The sequence below is a fragment of the Cricetulus griseus genome, chromosome 7 (genome assembly GCF_003668045.3).
Source record: "Cricetulus griseus strain 17A/GY chromosome 7, alternate assembly CriGri-PICRH-1.0, whole genome shotgun sequence".
NCBI classification, from domain to species: Eukaryota; Metazoa; Chordata; class Mammalia; order Rodentia; family Cricetidae; genus Cricetulus; species Cricetulus griseus.
The window spans coordinates 68,187,752-68,210,480 of record NC_048600.1 but is presented as its reverse complement, the minus strand read 5'-3'; the positions used below and the strand labels follow the sequence as shown (position 1 = coordinate 68,210,480).

The 22,729-nt window shown below is 44.9% G+C and overlaps 1 protein-coding gene and 1 long non-coding RNA gene across 4 annotated transcripts in view; one reads left to right on the top strand and one right to left on the bottom strand.

The window, feature by feature from the left end:
* The window catches only part of LOC113836816, a 50,881-nt gene extending 38,308 nt beyond the window's left edge, over window positions 1-12,573 (bottom strand). Inside the window, exons 1-2 of the long non-coding RNA XR_003487328.2 lie at window positions 12,433-12,573; window positions 9,917-9,963 (exon numbers count right to left, since the gene is read on the bottom strand). This is a non-coding gene — a long non-coding RNA (uncharacterized LOC113836816). The remainder of the gene's footprint in view (window positions 1-9,916; window positions 9,964-12,432) is intronic.
* Window positions 12,574-12,725: 152 nt separating this feature from the next.
* The window catches only part of LOC100762019 (solute carrier family 22 member 4), a 54,295-nt gene continuing 44,291 nt past the window's right edge, over window positions 12,726-22,729 (top strand). Inside the window, exon 1 of one of the 3 annotated variants that reach the window (XM_027427514.2) lies at window positions 12,726-13,340. In XM_027427514.2, coding sequence (XP_027283315.1) covers window positions 12,948-13,340 — 393 coding nt within the window. In that variant the 5' untranslated portion in view covers window positions 12,726-12,947. The remainder of the gene's footprint in view (window positions 13,341-22,729) is intronic. The other 2 variants (XM_027427516.2, XM_027427515.2) reach the window with 2 other exon arrangements.

Genomic DNA, 22,729 nt, shown 5'->3' with positions numbered 1-22,729 from the left:
CCGTACACACATACATAGGCAAGTGTGTGTGTGTGTGTGTGTGTGTGTGTGTGTGTGTGTGTGTGTGTGTGTTCACCCTCTAGAATTCTAAAGGGAACAGCAGCCAGATAATATTGGGCATCTATTTCACAGAGAAAGAACTTCACACATAGAGAGGATATGGTGATATTTTGTTTATGATATAACAAAGAAAGCTTGCCTGAAGATCAGAGTGCAAAGCTAGCCACACTACTTAGCCATAGAGGCCAGGCAGTGATGGTACAAAACTTTAATCCCAGCACTCAGGAGACAGGCAGACAGATCTCTGTGAGTTCAAGGCCATCCTGGGATACAGAAAATTGATTCATTCTAAAAGAGAAACAGGGCTGACACAAGGGTGATCCCAGAACTAAGGATATGGAGACAGGAGCGATATGGTTGACAGGAGAGGAAATAGAAGGTGGGATGACACATTACAGTCTGAGGAGCAGTGCAATCTAAGGAGTCTGAGGATGCAGTCTGAGAACAGGATCACCCCTTTGGTCTGAGCATTGGTAGAGGTGAGAACTCTCTAGTGGCTGGCCACTTTGCTTCTCTGATCTTCAGCTTTAACCCCAATATCTGACTCCGAGTTTTTATTATTAAGAGCTACCAGAGTTCATGCTATGAGAGGAAATTACAGAAATTGTCTATAGTCAAAGACTAATCTTTCTCAACAGGTAGAGACTGTCCTTAAGGTTTTGAACAACAGAAATGTGGCTGAACAGGCGAGAGAAAAGGGGTTTAAAGCAATCTTCCTGTTGGCAGCTGCCCTGTAGTTCCCTCTGTGAAACCCAGGAGGAAGAAAGGAGCCATCTCCAGCCAGAGCCCATGGCTTCCACCCTGAGACCTGTCACCCAGTAAAGCTGGGACTGGCGCAGTGTACATTTTGCAAGCAGGAGGGACACTGGCAAAGGGACTGCCCAAACTGTTCTCAGAGACAGAGGTAAGGGACCAAATCAATTCATTTCAATTATTTCTTGAAAAAAAAGTAAAGGCTAACAGGGCCAAGGGGCTCTCAGCCTGGCTCCCTTTAGCACCATTCAGGTGTGTACCAATGATGTCTGGGATACCTGGGAAATAACTGGCAAGGAAGCTGAGATCTTACTGGTCACACCAGGCTGGTCACTAAATAAGGTACCACATCCAAGAAGAAATGTGAAAGGGATTGGGGAGAGGAGAAACTAAACTTTTTCTCAATCTTCTGACTCATGATGTGGGTTCCTTTTTTAAAAAAAATAAATACTAATTACATTTTTGTTTATAGTTGAGTGTTGCTAGCTAATCCCAGCCTCTAATACCAGTACTTGGAAGGCAGAGGCAGGTAAATCTCTATGGGATCGAGGCCAGCCTGGTTTACAGAGTGAATTCCAGGACAACCAGGGCTACACAGAGAAACCCTGTCTCGAAAATCAAAATTCAAACCAAAAATTTGTGTTTATTTATTTGGGAAGGGACATGCCATGGCACAAACGTGAAGGTTAAAGGACAATTTGTGGGACATCCGGACCACAGTCCATCATTGAGGGAAACCAAGGCAGTAACTCAGGCTGGGCAGGAACTAAAGCAAGGCCATGGAGGAATGCTGCTTACAGGCTTGCTCCCCATGGCTTGATTATATGAGCCAGGACCACCAGCCCAGGGATGGCATTGTTCACATATCAATTATTGATGAAGGAAATGCCATCCCTCCATGCCTGCAGACCAATCTGATAGAGGCATTTCTCAACTGAAGCTCCCTCTTCCCTGATGACTCTAACTTGTGTCAAGCTGACAAAAACAACAACAACAACAACAAAAACCAACACAAGAGGGGTATGAACCACTCAAGCTCTTCCCCAGAAGTCATGCCACAGAGCAGGTGGTGTTTCTCCACGAGACACCATCAGCCCCTGAAGTTACCTCTAAAAATATCTTAGTTCAATCACGTGAAGCCTGAAGGCAAGGGTGAGTGGGACAAACTCCCAGCATAAAAGTTACCTTGGAACAAGCTAACAGCTAAACACTTCTCCTTAAAACATGAAACCACACCTGGCAGTGGTGGCACACACCTTTAATCCCAGCACCCAGGAGGCAGAGGCAGGCAGATCTCTGTGAGTTTGGGCCAGCCTGATCTACAAAGCAAGTTCCAGGACAGCCAGGACTACACAGAGAAACCCTGTCTCAAAAAACGAAAAAACAAACAAACCAAACCAACCAAACAACAACAAAAAAGAATACTGGCTGCTCTTGCAGAGGACCTAGGTTTGGTTCCCAGTACCCACATGGTAGCTCACAACCATCTATCTGTAATTTCAGTTGTAGAGAGTCTGATGCCCTCTTCTGATCGCCATGGGCACCAGGCATGTGCATAGTGCACATAATACATATATACATACAAGCAAAAACACTCACACAGATAAAATAAATCTTTAAAGTAAAGCTCCAATGCTTCTTCAGATTTTCCAATACTATTTCCATTTTACTGGTTAAGAAACCAGGGATGAGAGATTATAGGGTCTGTGAGTGATAACTGAAATTATATAAAATATTCATCTTGTTTAATTCCTATGCTTTGTTGGCAAATCTTCCCCAGGGTAAAAAGTATGATGCTGTCCTGGATTTAAAGGGCTCCTGCGTCCCACTGGACTCTGAGTTATTTGCCTTCAAGTGGGAAGAGCTGAGACACTCCAGGAATGCCTTCCACAGGGATTCAAATTCTCCCCATAAAGGATACATCATGCTCCCTCCAGTCAAGCTCAGGGGACACGGAGGAGGAGAGGACAGAAAGTTTGTAAAAGCCAGATGTTGAAGGAGGATAGTTGCAAAACAGTGTCTTCAGGGAATGAGGAGATTCCTGAACTCTTCAACTGTGGGTGCCTGTGCATAGCCTGTACTAGTTCAAACCAGTTAACATTCCAGCACAGATCGGGGAGGAGCTCACAAAGCCCTACCTCTAGCTGGGGAAGTACTGGCATTTGATGGTTACTAAGGGTGGGATTGTGAGTTTTCTTCGGGGTGTGGCTGCTGGTAGGTTACCCATGCTTCCAATGGATGGCTTTACATCCAAGAAAACAGGGATAGCACTACCTGAACTCAGTGAGTTATTAAAAAGATAAAAGGAAGACATAAGGTTAGTAGAGAAATATGGTGAGGGGTCTGGGAAGAGTTTGAAGAGGGTAGGGGAACAGGTATGATCGGGTATGATTAAAATACATTGTATACATGTACAAAATTTTCAAAAAATAAATTAAAGATACATTTCAAAAGAAATTCTCCCTACACATTTCAGAGAAATCTTGAGCAAGAACTGAAGGCAATTCATTCTGGAAGGTAAACCTTGTTACCGTATGTAGACAAAACACAGAGTGAAAGCCAGTCTAAGGGGACCTAGGACAGAGACTTAGTAACAGTTTCAAACTTGTTGGCTGAAAAGGGCTCAAAGGCCTCCAAGCAGAAAGTGCAAGTATCTAAAGAAATGGTAAAATACCTGTTCTAGTCTGGTTTCTGTTACTGTGATAAGCACCATGACCCAAAAAACAACTTGTGGAGGAAAGTGTTTATTTTAGCTTGCAGACTGATGGAAGCCAAGGGCAGGAATTTATGGGTTGATGGGAGCCATGTAATTAAGCCTTTAATAAACTCAATACCGAGTGACCCTACATTCAGTCTGCCAGACAAAAATACACCATTCGATGGATATGTTCATGAACAAGAGATGGCAACTGGTGTGTGGGTGCAGTTCTGGATCTCTTAAGAGGGATAGTGCCTTATTTCTCTAAACCGTTAGTTCCTGCCCGTTGGAGTTGGCCACCTTGTTTGATAAGTTACTACAACTTGCCTTTTCATTAAAGAGGCAGAAAAACTATGGAGCACAGATTTGATACCAGGTATCTGTTGTCTAGAAACAAAAGGCCATCTCTGGCTGAAAAACAGCTGGAGGTTACAGATCACTCTTTTCACGTGACTTTCAAGGCCCTCAACACTGCTATTCTCCTGACCTGTAGGTCGTAACCCCCTTCACAGGGTCCACTTAAGAAAACACAGATATTTACATTGTAATTCATAACAGTAGCAAAATCACAGTTAGGAAGTAGCAACAAAGTAATTTTATAGTGGTGGTGGGGAATCAACACAACATGAGGAACCGTATTAAATCAGGAAGGTTGAGAACCACTGTTCTAGTACATGACTGCCTGGAAGAGAAGGATCCACCATACCCAAGCAGGTAAGACCTGCAGGCAGCCTTGGTGAGATGCTGGAGAGTGTGGTTGGTAGACAGGAGCAGAAATATGACCATCTGTGTGCCTAGAAGTTCAGTGAATCAGCAGGTAACCAGGTGGTACCTGACACTTACTCGTCAATCTTCCAGATCTAGCCAGTTCCCTCACCCAGGACCTATTGCTTTAAGGCAAAGCCAAGTGTCTTTCTGAAAGAACCAGCCAATGAAGCCAAGATTGTACACAACAGCAGTTTCCTCCAGTCACTTCCCATATGGGATCTGTGGCTTTTCACCACAGCAATTCTGATGGGAGTAGGAAATGGGCATGGGAATAGGGTTATACGGGAAAAACAGCCCTCTTGAGTAGTGTGCGGTAGAGAAGGAACTGGTGTCCATGTTAGAGTAGGAAACACTTCATGTTCTTTGATACTATTTGCGCCAGAAATGTCCCTCGAATGCTCATATGCTTGAACATGTGGTTCCCTGGTGGTGGTGTTTGGGGGAGGTTTTGAAAACCTTGAGGAAGGAGGCATAGCTGAAGTGAGTCCCTGGAGTACTTCCTCTAAGGTCTCTAGCCCAATCTCCCTTCCAGTCTGGCTTTCTGCTTCCCACTACCTCACACTTCTGCCAGCATGGCTCCCTGCCACAATGGACTGTATGTCCTGATTCCAGAATGAAAATCTCTGTCTCTGTCTCTCTCTTTCTCAAGACAGGGTTTCTCCGTTTATCCCTGGCTGATGGAAGGGATAAAGTTAAGTCCTGGAACTTAACTCTGCAGACCAGGCTGGCCTTGAACTCAGAGCTCTGCCTGCTTCTTAAGAGAGGCATGTGGTCACAGAGGCATAAAGTAACTGGTAAGCTCCAACTAAACAGGATTGGGGGGCTTAAGAGAAGTAGGTGATCAGTGAAGTTCTTAGACAAACAGGTGCAATGAGTCCCAATAAAAAGCAAAGTTTCTGAGGTGTCCTAAATGTAATTGCAAGCCTAGGGGATGGAGAGATGTGTCAGATAGCATTTCATCACTATAGCAAAACATCTGAGATGATTTACAAACATAAAGAGCTATTTAGGCTCATAGATTGCAAGATCTAATCCATGTTGATTGGCCTAATGTTTTGGGCCTGTAGCAAAAAAGTACCTCGTTCCATGGTGTGTGGCAGAGCAAATACATTTACATGAAGCAAAAGAGCAAAAGGGAAGCAGGAAGGAGTAGGGGGTCCCCTAGAGATCACACCTCCAATAACCTAAGGTTCACCTGCAAGGCTCATCTCTTAAAAGTCCCACCATCTTACAATAAGGCTACCCTGGGGACACCTAACCTGTGGAGATGTTTAAGAGCTAAACTATAGCAAGGTGGGGAGAGCTTAATAGAAATCAGTCAGGAACCATAAGCAAAGCCAATGAAAAGGCTATGGGAAGAAATGGCTCATCTGTTAAGAGCACTCGCTGTTCTTGCAGAGGACTGAGGTTCGGTTCCCAGAATCTGTGTCAGGAGTATTACACTTGAATATTACTCCAGCTTCAGGGGACCCAGTGTCACCATCTAGTTTCCCCAGGTACCCACACACGTGGACATATACTTAGTCAAATACCTGAATCCACATAAATAAAATGAAATATATTTTTTAAAGGTTGGGTTGAAATTTTGACTTAAATCCCATCCTTGGTAAACCACCAGGGCCACTTTGCCTTCTTATGTACAATCATCCTGGCCTGTTAGGCCTGCTTCTTCCCTGTTTATGTATAATTGTCTGCCCTCTGAGCCCCAAGTTCCCCCTATGTGTTACCCTCTCATTCCAGAACAATTTTTCCCTTTACACTATTCCATTCCTCATATCTACAACCAATGTTGGCTCCCAGTCTCAAATGAAGTCCTGAGTAAAAGAGAACTACATGGTTTGTCCAAGTATAGCATACATTCCTCACCACCTAGTATATATAAGCAGTGTTTTCCTTCCAAAATGTTTTTTAAAAGGTACTCTATAGTTGGACTTTTCTTTGCGCTGCCAGCTCACAAAAATCCATACCAATGTAAAATATTTGAGACTGGTGGTTGTTTAATAGTAGACTCAACAATCCACCCATGAATCACAGCATTTCTATATTATATATTTCTATATTATAATTTATATATAAAAATAATGGGACAAATATACTATATACTACAATATATTAATTATATTATAAAATAATAACATCTAAATATACAATATAAATATAAAGGTGGTGGCTCACACCTTTAACGCCAGCAGAGGCAGAGGCAGGCGGATCTCTGTGAGTTCGAGACCAGCCTGGTCTACAAGAGCTAGTTCCAGGACAGCCTCCAAAGCCACAGAGAAACCCTGTCTCAAAAAAAAAACAACCAAACAAAAAAACTATAAGTATACAGCATTATAAATTATAAAGTTATAATATATGTGTATATAAGTATATTTTTATATTATAAATTATATGTAGAAATGTAGAAATGGTGGGTAAAAGGGCGAATTGTTGAGTCTACTTTTAAAAACCACTAGTCTCAACTATTTTACATTGGTATGGATTTTTGTATATTGATACAAATTTAAAGTTATTTTTGTTATATTGTATATATGTTCCTACTTTTGTTTTAGGTATTGTACCTATGCAGTTCATTTTTTAAAAATTATGTAAAGTTTTAGTCTTTGAAAGCTATTTATGATATTAAAAAAATACAGGTTAGTAGTTAGTCCTCTACAACAGTCAAACTTATAGTCATGTTAGGTATGATTTCAAGGTCAAACAGAGATATATTTTAATAGATAGATGGTCTTCAAACACTTCAAAGACATATAGAATATGGTATTTAAACTGTTTTAATAATAAAAGGCTTTTCATGACAAGACATGCATGCTCCTGGCAGCACAAATCTATTTCAGAAAAGATGATGGGCATCACAAAACCTCCATATGGAGTTTGCTTTGTTTGTGGCAAAAGTTAGCCACTGGGCAAAGAAACTGCCCCTTCCTCGACAGCTGACACTATGCTGTCCAAATTATACAAGCAAAAAACAAAAGAAAGTGACTGCCAAACTTTGCCAAGACAAGGTTGGACAGTCATTCAAAAATACCTGCTTCGCAGACAAGTCTGTCAGCTATTCTAGGCCTGTAGGTTGATGATGGGTGCCTCAACATTACAGACGAAACTTAGTTTTGGACGTTGTTTGCTCTGCACTTCCTGTTTACTGTTGTATCATTCTCAGGTCTTTGATGGGGTAAGACTAAATAGTTGTAGTTAAAAATTTCCTTAGTCTTGATAGAAAGTAAGTTAGGTACAAAACTTTGGATTCATCATGATAGGATAGATAAAGGTGTCTTTTCTCTTAATTTGCCAAACACAAATGGACTGGACATTGTGAATGTAATTCTTATATGATAATTGTTCTTATTATATATAATTTGTTAAAGTTAATACCTTTCCTTTCTATTTAGACAATACCTGATAATTGTTCTTATTGTATATAGTTTTAGTATGTTAGAGTTAAAACCTTTTTATTTAGACAAGAGAGAAACGTTGTATAATAATCTTTTTTATTTTTGTATGCTGTGAAGATGTGTCACTCTGTTTGGTTTAATAAAAAGCTGAACGGCCAATAGCTAGGCAGAATCTCTGGGCAGAGAGGATGCTGGGGAGAAGAAAGTGGACACCAGGAGATGCAGAGCAAGCAGGATGTACAGTAAGGAGATAAGGTAATAAAGCCATGAGACAGAAAATAGAATTAATAGACATAGGTTAATCTAAGTTACAAGAGTTAGTTAGAAACAAGCCTACACTAAGGCCAAGCCTTCATAATTAATAATAAGAGTCCATGTCATTTTCTTGTGAGCTGGTGGTCCCAAAAAGACAGTCTATTTATAGCACTTTTATCTCTAGACCCAGTAAACTTATTTCCATCTGCTTCCTAACACGATTGATAATGCAGTATATGGGTCTCCGTGACTGCCACAGCCAGCAGTGTAATGATTCATGGGAGATAAAGAGGTAGTTTAGTTCAACATGACTAGCTGATGTTGGCCTATGTAAGCACAGCACAATTTGGTGAAAATTTTTCTAGTGATAATTAACTCAATCTATCTGTACAATAAAGCTGAAGACATGACTACAGCTTTGTAAAGTTCACGTGACATCTTCCATAAAGATAGGTTTCATAGATTGTCAAGCTCATGATAAAGATCTGAGGAGGATCTGGCTCAAAGGTCATCAGGCTATTAACTATGTCTATTCCAAGCCTTCTGGACAGATAATAGGTTGTGCATCCTACCCTTTGAAGAGACAACACTGTGGTTTAAGTAACATTCCTGGTTCCCCTTGTGCTTATCTGTGAGTTCAATAACTGCCATACCTCCTGCAATGTGGGGACTTTATTGTTCTGTGTAAAGATATGTCACTGATATTGGTTTAATAAAAACCTAAATGGCCATTAGGTAGGCAGGAAGTATAGCAGGACTTCTGGACAGAGAGAGATCTGGGAAGAAGAAAGGTGAAGTTACCAGCTGGACACAGAGGGAGCAAGACATGGAAAAGCCACAAGTCACTTGGCAACATGTAGATGAATAGAAATCAGTTAATTTAAGTTAGAAGAGCTAATGAGACAAGCCTAAGCTATAGGCTGAGTTTTTTTTAATATTTATTTATTTATTATGTGTACAGTGCTCAGCTTGCATGTATGCCTGCAGGCCAGAAGAGGGCACCAAATCTCTTTACAGATGTAAGTGAGCCACCATGTGGTTGCTGGGAATTGAACTCAGGACCTTTGGAAGAGCAGTCAGTGCTCTTAACCGCTGAGCCATCTCTCCAGCCCCTAGGCTGAGTTTTTATAATTAGTAAATCTCCGTGTCATTTTTTGTGAGCTGGCAGCCCAAAGAAAACTCTGTCTATACTTTATTCCAGTTCTTTCTCTGGCTAGGAACTTTATCAATTTGACATAACCTAGAATTGCTTAGGAAGAAAGTCTCAGTAAGGGATTGTCTACATTGGGTTGGCTTGTGAGCATGCCAGTAGGGGATCGTCTTAAATTAGTTCATGTGGGAAGACCCACCCCAGTGTGGGCACCACCATTCCCTGGGCAGGGTATCCTGAACTGTATAAGAGTGGGAAAATCAAGCTGAGCACAAGTGAGTATGTGTGCAGTCATTTCTTTGGATTCTTCACTGTCAATATGATTAGTTGTTTGAAGCTTCTGCCTTGACTTCTCCACAATGAGAGATTTTAACCTGAAACTGTAAGCTGAAATAAACCCCTTTCTCTCCTAAGTTGCTTTCAGTTGGGGTATTGTAGCACAGCAACAGAAATGAAAGCAGAAAAGATCAATCATACATTGCCCAGGAAACCTTCTCTATGACAGATCCCTTGGTCTCAAGAATATTAGTTTGAAGGCCAAATGAAATCCCAAAACTTATCCCTGCCTTTCTGGCCAACCTATTAAATCAGAAGTGAAGCCACGATAGGTAGAATTAACAGGACATTAAAGCCATTCTTCCAGTGCCCTGTATAAACAATGGTTATGGTTGAATGCCCGCTCAACAAAAGAAAATCATGTTGGAATTCTGTTGCATCAGGCTGATCATGGGAGGTGGAGCCTTAAGGAGACAACAGGTCATGGTTTTTTGTTTTAGTGTTCTCATGGCTCTAACAGAATGCCTGACATAATAAAGAGGGAAATATTTATTTTTGACTCACTGCTTCAGAAGGATCAGTCCATCCAGATGAGATATCATGTGGTTTTCCTGGGAAAATAACAAGAAATCATTGTTTACCAGATAGGGCATTGCCAACAGACCAAAGAATTGATTCCATCCAAGTCCACTTTGGTGCACCAATGAAAACTGGCAACCAGGCAACGGGCTATCAAAGGTTTGTATAGTACAGATTGCCCCATGTGTGCTGGATATTGTCAGATTCTACTTAATTGTATTAGCAGGCTGATCAGCAATTCATCATAGAACAGAAGTGTAAGCAGAGAACAAGTCACGTGTAAGCAGATCACAGGGTATGTGCATGTATGTCAGCCATGGGTGGGTCAAACACTACCTCAGCTGTACCAGCATGTCTCCCTCAGCTCAAACCTGTAGCTTCATGAGGTAGTTCTCTGCAACCAGCTGTTGGGGGCAAAATACTCAATCCCGACTCCCATGTGAGTGTTAGCTTACTGTGTCAATACTAGCCACTGCCACACATCTTAGGGGTGACCCTAAAGAATGGTGAAGGGAATCCTTCTAATATACGAAGCTATGCTCAATTTTGATTCATTCTGTATGGAGGGAAAATGGGCTGATTGACATACTCTTTTTTTTTCTCTCATGGTTTTTTTTTTATTTGAGTTACAAACATGATTGAATTACATGACAAGCCCTTCTCCCTTCTCCCTCCCCTCCTCCCCTACCACCCCCCCCCCAGACATACTCTTGTCAATAACTGGAAAACAGCCCAGTTGACGGACACCTGTTCAGCTCTCACATACAACCTGACAGTGTGGAGGAGTGGTGCCTCTTACTTCCTTCAGAGGGACCGAACTCCATTCTCCAATAGCAACAAGGGTGAAATGGAACAGAGACAAGTGAAAACCGGTGAGGCACTTGCTGCCTGCTGGTGAAATCCATAAGGGGACACTAAGAAATGCAACTATTTGAGCTGGGCACAAGGCTGGAATGGGAAGATCTCTTGGGCCCAAAGGAATTTAAGAGCTGCCTGGACATCTTAGCAAGATATGTGTCTACTCAGTTGGTAGAGTGCTTGCTCAGCACCCACAAAGCCCTAGCCAACATCTGATGCCTAGCATAGCATCAGTCAGGCATGGGGGTACATATTAATAATATTTTAATAATATTACTATTTTTTTTGTTTTTTCAAGACAGGGTTTCTCTGTGTAGCTTTGGAGCCTATCCTGGCACTCGCTCTGGAGACCAGGCTGGCCTTGAACTCACAGAGATCTGCCTGCCTCTGCCTTCAGAATACTGGTGGTGCGCCACCAACACCTGGCTAATATTACTATTTTAATGTTAGTCAACTAATATTTAGTATTTAGTTGATTAATATTAGTTTTTAATATTTTAAATGATATATTTAATCTTATAAAATAAAAATAATACTAAGAAACTTCTTTTTGACACAGGGTCTTACTATAGCTCAGGTGGGCCTGGAACTCATGATCTCCCTGCTCTAGCATACCCAGCACTTAGGAGGCAGAGGCAGGCAGATCTATTGGAGTTGAGGCCAGTCTGATCTACATAGGGGGTTCTAGGACAGCCATGGCTGCATACAGAGATCCTGTCTCAAATAAATAAATAAATAAATAAATAAATAAATAAATAAATAAATAAATATCAAAGGCATAAACCAGAGTTGTCCTGGTACATTAGGTGGCATGGTCTTAGAAATGATAGGAGAGGAAACTGAGGTTCTAAGAGGTGGAAAGCCAACCTAATAGTAGGGGTCAGACTAGAGGCTACCAAAAACAAACAAGAAAAACAAACATTAGTCCCCTTCAGTCTTTCGCAGAGGGTCTGGAGAAACAAGCCAGTTTGTGCAAAGTGATGGGCTGCTGCACAGCCTGTCAGTATCACCTGCCCATGGATCCCAGGCCACAGGCTCCAGCCTGGACTAGGACAGTGTTCCAGGCGCCTTATAGGTGGATACTGAGCAGAGAGAGAAAAAGCAGTCTCGGCCCTCCTTTGGTCACCCTGCCAGATCTGAGAGCCAAATCTCACTAGTTTGTCCTCTTTCTGTTCTTTACTCTCTCGGTTCCTGGACAGGGAACGGGCCTTTCTGCAAATAGAAGGCCTTTCTGTCCAAGAAGGCTTTGGCACCTTGCCACAATAAAGGGCCCTAGGTGCCTGGAGAGTGCAAAAGGACAAACACCAGAGTCTAGGCTGTGGTGAAAAATGTGACTCCATTGCTATTCTCCAGCAGCGGTGTCTCCTATATAGGCCCCAGGGAATCTTCAAGAGGACACAGCGACGACTCAGAGGCCCGTGACCGGGCCCTTTTAGTATGGGGCGGGCGCGCGTCTCTGACTCATCATGACCTTGCACATCCCTTGTAGGCTCCCGGGCCACAGTTGCCTCTTTTCAAGGTAAGGATCCTGCTGTTCCAGGGACTCTTCTCCGGTTCCCCACTGTCCAGGTCAAGCCGTGCTAAGGCACATAAGTGAGCTCCCACACTGGAATGTGTGAAGAGGTGGCATTCCTGTCACTCACAGAGGTCTCCTGCGAACGCAGTCTTGATTAACTGTCCACCCGCCTGAGCTCAGACTCCAGACTGGGGCCGTGGAGCAAGGGACTCCTGCCCGGGGCTAGGCCTGTCAAGACGCGGACATTGAAGCCAGGGTCAACCCCTTAGAGACCTTGCTCTCCGGACGCTGCTCCTCCCCGTCGCTCACCCGCCCACGTGGGGCTGAGAAGAGCTCCGGGCTCGCAGCACGCCCGCGATGCACAGCGGATCCCTAGCGGGAGGCCCTGCGTAGAAGGCTTCTGGGTGCAGGGAACCAAGCAGGAGGCGGAGCCGACCCGGGAGCACCTCCCCGATCGGTGAGCGCACTAGCCTCTCGGTGCCTCGCCCGCACAGGGGGTGTGTTCCCGAGGACTCGGCTTCCCTGAGCTCTGTGCCAGCCCCTAGGAGCTTTGCAGCACCCCGGGAAGGCCCCCGCCAGGAACCTCAATCATCAGATTCCCTCTTACTTCATTGTGCAAGTTGTGAAGGAGAGGCTGGAAGCATGCGGGACTATGATGAGGTGACCTCCTTCCTGGGCGAGTGGGGCCCCTTCCAGCGCCTCATCTTCTTTCTACTCAGCGCCAGCATTATCCCCAACGGTTTCAATGGTATGTCAGTCGTGTTCCTGGCAGGGTCACCGGAGCACCGTTGCCGTGTGCCTGACACCGTGAACCTGAGCAGCGCATGGCGCAACCACAGCATCCCGTTGGAGACGAAGGATGGACGACAGGTGCCCCAGAGCTGCCGCCGCTACCGACTGGCCACCATCGCCAACTTCTCTGCCCTGGGGCTGGAACCAGGAGTGGATGTGGACCTGGAACAGCTGGAGCAGGAGAGCTGCCTAGATGGCTGGGAGTACAGCAAGGACGTCTTCCTCTCCACCATCGTGACTGAGGTAGGTGGCAGCGCTTTGCTGGAGACAGACACTGGGAATGGAGACTCCATCGCATCAGTGCCCACAACGGTCCCTGGCGGTGCCTGGGCCAATGTCTCACTCCGTCACAAACCTTCGAGGCACAGAGTGGGATTATGAGTGCATTCTCAGCACAGGCTCAGAGCTGTGTGGCATGCAGGGGGTGGAAAAGAGCGAGTTGTTACCAACTGCCTTTTCCTTTCTGAGTTTCACAACAGATAGTTTCCCAAGAGCCTCAATGCTTCCCAGGGCAGGCCAAACCCCACACTGCCTTGAGATACAGTCAGAGATATTTCCTTGCCACAACAGAGAGAAGGGATGTGGTGGTCTGTTGAGTTCACATATGGACACAGAGACAGAGAAGGGCCTCGTGTTGAGGCCCCAGTTTTTCCAAAAGGAGACAGCTGTACCTTGTCACTGGTTGGATGCAAAGAGCCAAAAGCAGAACATGGCCTTTGGATACTCATGGAGGGACTGGTATTCCTGTGGGGAGTATCAGCTGGTGGGCAGGGGCTCCAGCTAGGACCACCTATTCTAAGTAGTCTGGGAAGGGGTTCCTAAGTCACAGAATCTGGATGTGGTCCTGCTCCCCATTCTGTGTTTCCTGCTGCACATTTGCTAAGGACCAGGTGATAGATAATAGGTCAAGACACTCTTTCTGGAAAGAGCATCCCCAAGGACTGACTTACTGCTGTTGACCAGGCTGGTAGGATTTCCTGCTTTCCCACCTCCAAATGCTGCCTCTGTTCTGTCTTTCTCCCAAGAGGGGATTAAAAACAACAACAACAACAACAACAGCAACAAAATTTATGCCCTTTCCAAGGGAGGGGTGACAACTAACAGCAGCCTCACCTACTTTATCTCTTTCCCTCAGCACCACATAGCAGTCATCAAAAAAATGTGTCTGGCCCTAGGGTGTAGACAGCTAGGGTGTGAGTCCACCTGCAGAGCTGAGATGCCTGTGGGGGCATACCAGCTGTGTTGTTGAGAGAATTAACTTCAACCCTACTTAGTCTTGGGTTTCAGAAGTCAACATTCAAATCATGGCTTGTTTTATGTGTGAATGGGTAAATAAACTCCCTTCTCTTTGTGAAATAACTAGATCTGGAGATATGGCAGGAAGGAGTCATAGATTGTGAGAAGGTGGCCGGTTCTGAGACTAGGAGCCCTGTAGATTGGGTAGGTGGAGTTCAGGGGAGTGTAAGAGGCTAGAGCTGCTTCTAGGGCCAGCTTGTGGGTATTCTGAAGAGCTGAGTGTGTTTTGAGGACCCTGGAAACAGAAAGGCTATGATTTATGTTTTTATTTTCTTCTTTTGCGGCAAGATCACAGGACAGAGGCTTGTGTAGTCCATAGCTCTCTGAATAACCCAGGCTGGCTTTGAACTCACAGTGATCATCCTAGATACAGAGAATTATAGATATATGCCAACTCTCCCAGCCCTATCTGTTCTTAGCAAGAGTCTGATCTAACTGCTAAAGAAAGCATGTTTGGGAGAAGGCTGTGGAAGTCACTCCTGCAAGAAAACACTCAGTCAAGGGCAGCAGCTGTGGAGAATGCAGGGCTCATGAGAGTGGATGAGCCTGTGGCCCCCTCTGGGTCCCTCACACTAGCACGATGCCTGTCTTTGGTCCTCAGGTGGCCATGCCTCTCCAGTTGTGCCTGGCCCTGGGGCATCTAAGACTGAGAGCCAGCTCATCCTTCAGTTCTAGAATTATTCCCTCCATCTGAGTTGGAGGCTGCAACCTTCACAAACGTCTGATCTAACCTGGCTGCTGTCCTCCTCTTGGATGGTTTTGTTTGTCTGAGGGTATGAAGGCGGGTAACTACCAGCTCCCCAGTCCATAGGTGCCTCACTGTATGGTCCTCAGGGGCCTCTGGCACATCTAATGACTCCTTCTTCACATACTCATACACACTATGACTTGCTTTGCTCAGAGGCATTTCTCTCCCTTGCTTGCTGTTTTGGATGCTGGGAGGCAAAAGGCAAAGGGCACCAGTGGCTGGAAAGAGAAGGAAAGGAAGTGAGAAGCAGGGTAAGTAGGGTGGGGTGGGTCTCTCCAGAGGGGGTAGTAACTCACAGTCTGGGTAGCAACTAACCAAAATAGACACAAAACAAGTATTGAGGAGAACATGGGGAAGATGGAATTCCCTCCTATTACTGGTGAGAATATGTCACTCAGTCTCAGTTACTACAACAAATACCTGACACAAGCAGTCTATAAAGAGACAAGGTTCTAACCTGTGATCAGTTGGCCCTGTTGCTTTGGGGGCCTGTGGTGAGGCAGCATACCCTGATGGAGAGTGTGTGCTAGAGAGAGATCGAGGAAGAGACAGGGTCCCCAAATCTCCTTCCAAAGTCCTCACTTCCACCCAGACAGACACACCTCTTCAAGAGCCCACCAACCCACAGCAGCTTTGAACGGGGAGCCAAGCCTTCAGTAAATACCTTTAGAGAGACATGTAAGATCCAGCCCATGTCCCAGCACCCAAGCAGCTGAGACAGAAGAATTGCTTTGAGATCCGAGCCAATCTGAGATACAGCATGAAACCCTGTCCCCCAAACAAAACAAAACCCAAACCACAGAAGAAGGTACAATGACACAGCTGCTATGAGAAGAGTGTCACTGTCCTTCAAAAAATTAAAAATAGAATAAACTGGGTGTGGCTGTGCATGCCTATAATCCTAGCACGTAGGAAATGGAAGCAGAAGCCCAAAGTCATCCTTGGCTACATGATGAGTCCCAGACCAGTCAAATAATATTAATAATGATAGAATACAATCAACCCTTTCCACTTGTAGGTAAACACTAAAAGAATTGAAACCAGGGTCACAAAAAGTTGTTAGGCTGGGAGATGGCTCAGTGCAAGAGCACATACTGCTCTTGCAGAGGATCACAGTTCAGTTGCCAGCATCCAAGTCAGGTGGCTTGCAACTGCCTGTAAGTCCACCTCAGACACCTGCACTCTCCCAGTGCACATTAACAATTAATAAATATTACAAATTACCTACACATTCATGTTCATATCAGCATTGTTCTCAATAAGCCGAAAGATGAACACACCCTGATCCCCATCAATTGCTTGAATGGATAAACAAGATCTTGTATATATGAACAATGGAGTTTATCCCATTCTGAGAGAAAGCAAGTGGTAGGCACAGGCTCTGTGAATGACTGATGAAGATATCATGCTTACTTAAACAGGCGAGTCACACAAACGCATTGCTTCACTTACAAGACTTAGGTAAAACACAGACAGGACAGCACATGCCTGGAATAGCACTGAGGGGAGTGAGGTAAGAGGATCAAGATCAGCCTGGGATATATAGTGAGACTCTGTATTAAGACTCAAGAGAGAAGAGGAAGGTAGAAAAAAAGAAGGGGGTAGGATATGAGTTAATTGTGGGTTATTGCTGCTCAATGGGTTTCAGGGCATACATAGCCATTCCCAGCATTTTAAAACATGAGTCCTGGTGGGCTGGAGAGATGGCTCAGAGGTTAATAGCGCTGGCTGCTATCCTAGAGGTCCTGAGTTCAATTCCCAGCAACCACATGATGGCTCACAACCATCTATAATGAGATCTGGTGTGCAAGCATACAAGCAGATAGAATGTTGTATACATAATAAATAAATCTTAAAAAAAAACATGAGTGCTGGAGTATTCATTCAGAGCCTAGTGCTTACACAGCCAGTGCTCTTACCTGTAAGCCATCTCTCCAACCCTCTTATACAATTTCTTAAAGAGAGGATGAATAGCGTCTATTTCCAGAGAGGTGGCCTCATGTGGATGAGCTCTATCACTTATGGCATCACAGGTGAGCAGTGAGTAGCATTAAGGACAGACCCTGATCACACTCTTGCCTGCACCTCTGTCTGGGCATCGTGGGCATCTGGGGAGCTTTCCCCCAGGCTTGAGTTGTGGCAGATAGAAAAGGTGATGAACTTTGATGGATGAAAGCTGAACCCTGTAGTGACAAGACTCTGAGAGCAAGATGTGTGCCAGAACCCATGCTGACTTAGCCAGGGACAGTGAACAAATGACCTCATCCTTACAGGCTGAGCCCAGGGCCCCTGACAGGTCCCTACATCCTAGCTGACAAGGCTAGGAATGTCCTCAGAATGTGCCTCTGCCTTGTGCTCCACACCCTGACATCCTTCAGAAGAGAAAAGTCCATCTGACTGTCCCTGGACCCTCCCACACGAGGACAGGAGTCTAGGAAAAATACCTTTCATAAAAGCCAGGAGATAGGAATCTGGGGTCCGGACTGTGACTCTCATGTGAACACACCTGTCTCTGTGTGCTTCCACAGATAAGGTAATTTTCTCCCTTTAGGGTTGTGTGTGAGGTACACGCCTGTGTAGTTACTAAGAATCAAATTTCTTTTTTTGTGTTTTTTTATTTTTTATTTAGAGAATACTTTATTAGTTTTGTAATCAAACCCACGTAGATAAGACCTCACATATTTAACACAGTGCAAGAATCAAATTTCTTATCCTTACTTTGAAATAACTTCGGCCAGCTAGCTAGCTCTGACCTTAGCAATTTATTTATTGTTTTTCTCCCACAGGGTTTCACTCTAAAACTCAGGCTGACCTGGAACTCAGTGTATAATCCAGGTTGGGCTCCTCTTAACTCTGGCCCCCAGTGCTGGGCTTGCAGACATGTGCCGCCACACCCAGATCTGGTGTTATCAATTTAAATTACACATAGTGTCTTTATCAAAACCAGGAAATTAGCATTGGTCAAAGTACTACTAGTCCTATTTCTGTGTTCTGATCCAGTCCATCATCCCATCCCACTACACTCAGCTGTCACATCTCAGTCTCTAATAGGAGACAGTTTTTCTGCCTTTCCTGATCATTTGTGACCATAATGTATTTTGTATGTGTTGTTTTAATGAATGTCCTTCAACTTGAGTTTGCGTAATTTTTCTCATGATCAGATTGTGCTATGCAGTTTGGGGTAAGAATGCAACAGAAGTGTTACATTTTCCCAGCCTCACGGCAGGTATATAATGCTGACACTTTCTTAATCACTGGTGATGTTAACATCAATCATTTGGATAAGTTGGTGTCTGCTGGATTTGCCACTATTATTGTTAGTATTTTCCCTTTTATAGTTAATAAACATTTGGAGGGATGTACTTGGAGATAATACAAACTTTTACCCACTGAGTTTAGCACAGATCTCCAGACCGTCACTAGCCACAATCTGAGATGATTCTAGAAAATAAATGCTTTCCTTCCACAGCCACTTGTTTTTGTGCATATTTATTCATGCTTGCATGGACTTATTCCTATTTATTTGACTTAATCAGTTATGTCTAATACTGTCCTTGACATTCTGTAGCTCCAGCTATATGACCTTGAACCAAATTATTTTTCACTTTAAGGGGACAAAATGTAAAAATACAAGGTGAGGGTTTTCTGTCTCTGGACTCTGGGCTGGAAGAGTCTGTGATCACCCTGGGAAAGGAGAGTCTATCCTATCCCATAGCTAAGTTACCCACAGGGTGGTGTCTGTGCAGGAACAGAGAGAGGCAAGGCTCTGTGGGACTTGGGATTAGGAGCTTCTGTTGGGGAAGGAGGGACCCTGAGTGCGCTAAACAATCTGTGTGACAATGGGTGATTTTCACTGAGACCTTCCCTGGTGGTCATACTCTATCTCCAGGTCATGATTTAGTCCTTCGGTGCCTATTCCTGAGTAAACTCCAGTGCCTCCTGTCCTGAGGCTGAAGGAGCAGAGAGGACAGGCAAGGGCAGGGCATGGGCATGGGCTGGCTCTTGCGTGTCCTCTTTCCTCACAGAACACCATTAGGTATGCTTGGCCTTAGTCCACAAACTAGAAACACTGAGGTAGCTTCATGTGAACCTGATCCACATTCTCCTAGGCTCTGTGCTTCAGAGGATTCCAGGGAGTCCTGTGTCCTGTGGGCCAACCTGCTGGAAAGACATTTCAGCAGCCTAAGATGGGACTGCTGTCCCATCCTAGCTGCATTTGTCCTCTTCTGAAGCTGGGAGTCTAGGGATAAGGAGGGTGAGTGTGGGACCACTCCCTCAGACAGAACCTGCATAAAGGGCCTGTGCCCCTGGAGGCACCAGCCTTGTGCCACCCTTCCTGGCATCCTGACACTGGTTTCACTCATAGCCCCAAGGTGGGCCAAGTTTCCAGAGGAACATGGGCCCCATTCCAAGTTCATAGGGAGCTTCCGAGGATGGGGAGGAAATAGGGCCACTGACTAAGCCAGTATGGGGCTGGCTACTCCAACAACTTCATCTTCTGGCTGAACAGATTATTTCCTCTGGGGGTCTAGGCAGACCTAGCCAAGGGACAGACCTGGAGTAATGGGCAGTTTGTTTCATTCTACCCTGGTTACTGGAATTGTTCAGGTCAGCCTGAGCCCTGGCAATCCGAACGAGCTGTGCTCAGCCACTCATCCCAATAAGCAAGTAAACAGACAAGTACTGATGAAAAGCAGGAACAGGAGGTTGTTGAGTGCTGCCACATCAGGAAGAGGAACCAGAAGTCCTGTGACAGCTCAAAAGTCCACCGCTAGGGACCTGACATGAGGCTCGGGTTTAAATGGAGGGCAAGAGGTCTGCTCAGCTAAGGAGTTGGGTCAAGGTATGGTCCTGCCCATCATCCCTGTCTGGACTCCAGTCTTTTGCCTGCAAAGTGAGCTGATAGGTTGTCAGACTGTGAGATTTATTTCCAGAAGACAAATGGGCCCTCTGGCTGGCACCAGCACCCCAGCCTTTTCCTTCTCAACTCCTAGGAAAGTTACACTTTCTTCAGGTCCAGTAGTCTGCTAGACAGAGAGGAGGGGACAGGTGTCTCTTCAGATTATCTTCATTCCTTCCAGGATGGCTCTTCCCTAGGATACTATTGGTGGCCAGGGTGAGACACTTGTGTCCTCCCTTGAGTCATTAGACTAAAACAATAGACCCCAAGATGTTGAATTGGCAGCTTGGCTGGCAAGATGGCTTGAATATTAACTAAATCCCTCAGCACTCAGATTTGCCCTCATGGTTCCAAAGACTGTGCCAGCCAGGCCCAGGGAGATTCTATTTTCAGCCAGTCTTCAGAAAGTATGGCTTTTGCCAGTAAACAGAGGAAGACTCGGGGACTGTCCCTGGCTCTGGCTTGTGTGTGCTTCCCTGTTTATCGGCTGCTTTGTCACCTTGTGGCTGTGTTCCTCTGACAACTGGTTCTGGGATGTCAGAATGCACCTTTGTTCTCAGGCCGTTTCACCTGTACCTGCTGCCAAGCGTCAGGATAAACAGACTTTGTCCATCCCTCCCAGTGGGTAGCAGAACCCATAGACAGAGTCCAAGGTGGCATGGTGACAGAAATCAGGCAAGCTGGTCAGGAGGGGCCTGGCAAGTGCCATGGGTCTCAGGCAGCACTGCTGCTCCTGCTTGTGGCTGGCTATTTTCATAAGGGCTGTGTTGGTAAACCTGATACAAGTCTTCAGAGCTCCCCCACCCCCAAAAGACAAGAATCTCTATGTGTGACCTACTCAGTATAGAGGGAATTGGGGGAGGGGTGGAGAAAGGATGGGTTTATTCCTATTATAGCACAGGCTCCCAACACACTTCATTCTTACAAGAAGTATGGGTAGCCCAGGCTGGCAACTCCTGCTCAATGTTTGCAAGATAAAAGGGCAGGCAGATGCAGCAGCCCATGCCTGCAATCCCAGAACTCAGGAAGCAGAAGCAGGAGGATTCCTAATATTAGGCCAGCCTGGACTACACAAACAATTCCTTTCTCAAAACTAAATAACTAAATAAATCGCTGTGCCAGGGCTGATTCACCCTGACACCTTTGAGGGGTTTTCCTTGAGCAGCTGCTGGTACAGATCCAGTCTATTTGTTCATAGCTCCAGGGTAGGGCCTGGGAGAGCCATGGTAGACCCTGTCCCCAAATACAGGGAAAGATTCGGATCTCCTTGGGCCCCTTCTCTCCACAGCTCCCTCTCCCAACTCTACCTTGCCTCTCAGACTCTCCGTTCACAGCTGTTACCAGAACCTCATGTCCCATGCCCCACTTCACTAAGCCAGAAGTTGGAAGACCTGAATCAGTAAAAAGAATGGTTTTCTTTGCAGTTTTGGACCCAAAAGGAAAGATTCTTAGCTTATATCTACCTTGTCTGTAGCAATATTGTAATTTACAGAAAGGATTAAACAAAAACCTACATAAGATGCTGGGGTGTAGCTGTGTCTCCTGGGTTTGGTTCCTGACATTGCATAAACTGGGTGTGTTAGCCACACCTGTAATCCCACCATTTGGTAGAGGATGGATGGTCTGGAATTCAAGGAGTCTGACGCATGGCTAGTTGGAGATGCATAAGAGCTTGCCTCAGAGGAGAAAACAAAGGCCAGCATATGATTTATAGTCTGCACATGTAGACTTGGTGATGAGATAGATAAGTTAACCAGAACTATGAAATTAATCTTTTCCTGTAAGACAGCTCCTCCTTTGGCCAGTTCTTTACAGTCTGCTTTTCACTCTGGCACAGAACTTCCTGGATAAAATTTAATTTCATAGGCCTTGTTACACTGTTACACAGCCAGTTTTTGTTTTGGTGTTGTTGGTAGAACCCCAGGCCTCTTGCACACTAGGTGAGGGATGTCACACTGAGCCACATCTCCAGTCCCAAACTTACTTTTAGCTGTGGTGCAGCCTCAATAGCCACAGAACTCCTTGGTAGCACCTCTCCACCTATGGTGCACACCTTTAATCCCAGCACTTGGGAAGCAGATGCAGGCAGATCTCTGAGTTCAAGGCTAGCCTAGTCTACAAAGTGAGTTCCAGGATGGCCAGGGCTGCACAGAGAAAACCTGTCTCTAAAAACCAAGGAAGAAGAAGAGGATGAGAGTAGAAGAAAGAAAGAAGGAAAGAAGAGAGAGAAAGAGAGAAAGGATGGAAGGAAGGAAGGAAGGAAGGGACAAAGGAAACAAAGAAAGAAACAAATAAGTAGAATAAGTAAATAGCCAAGAAGACAAAAAAGAAAAAAAAATACCCTGAAGCAAAGAATTTGCAAATCATGTATATCACAAAGGAGGGTAGGAGATGGCTGATTCATTAAAAGCAAACACTGCTCTTGCAGAGGACCTGAGTTTGGTTCCAAGAATCCATGTTCAGCAGCTCACAACCATCTGTAACCACAGCTCCTGGAGATCTGATGCCCACTTCTGGCCTCTGATGTCATCTACACACACACACACACACACACACACACACACACACACACACACACACCTCTTATTCTCTCTCTCTCTCTCTCTCTCTCTCTCTCTCTCTCTCTCTCTCTCTCTTAAAAATAAACCTGTATGTAAAAATGTATGTAATAAAGGACTTGTATCCAGA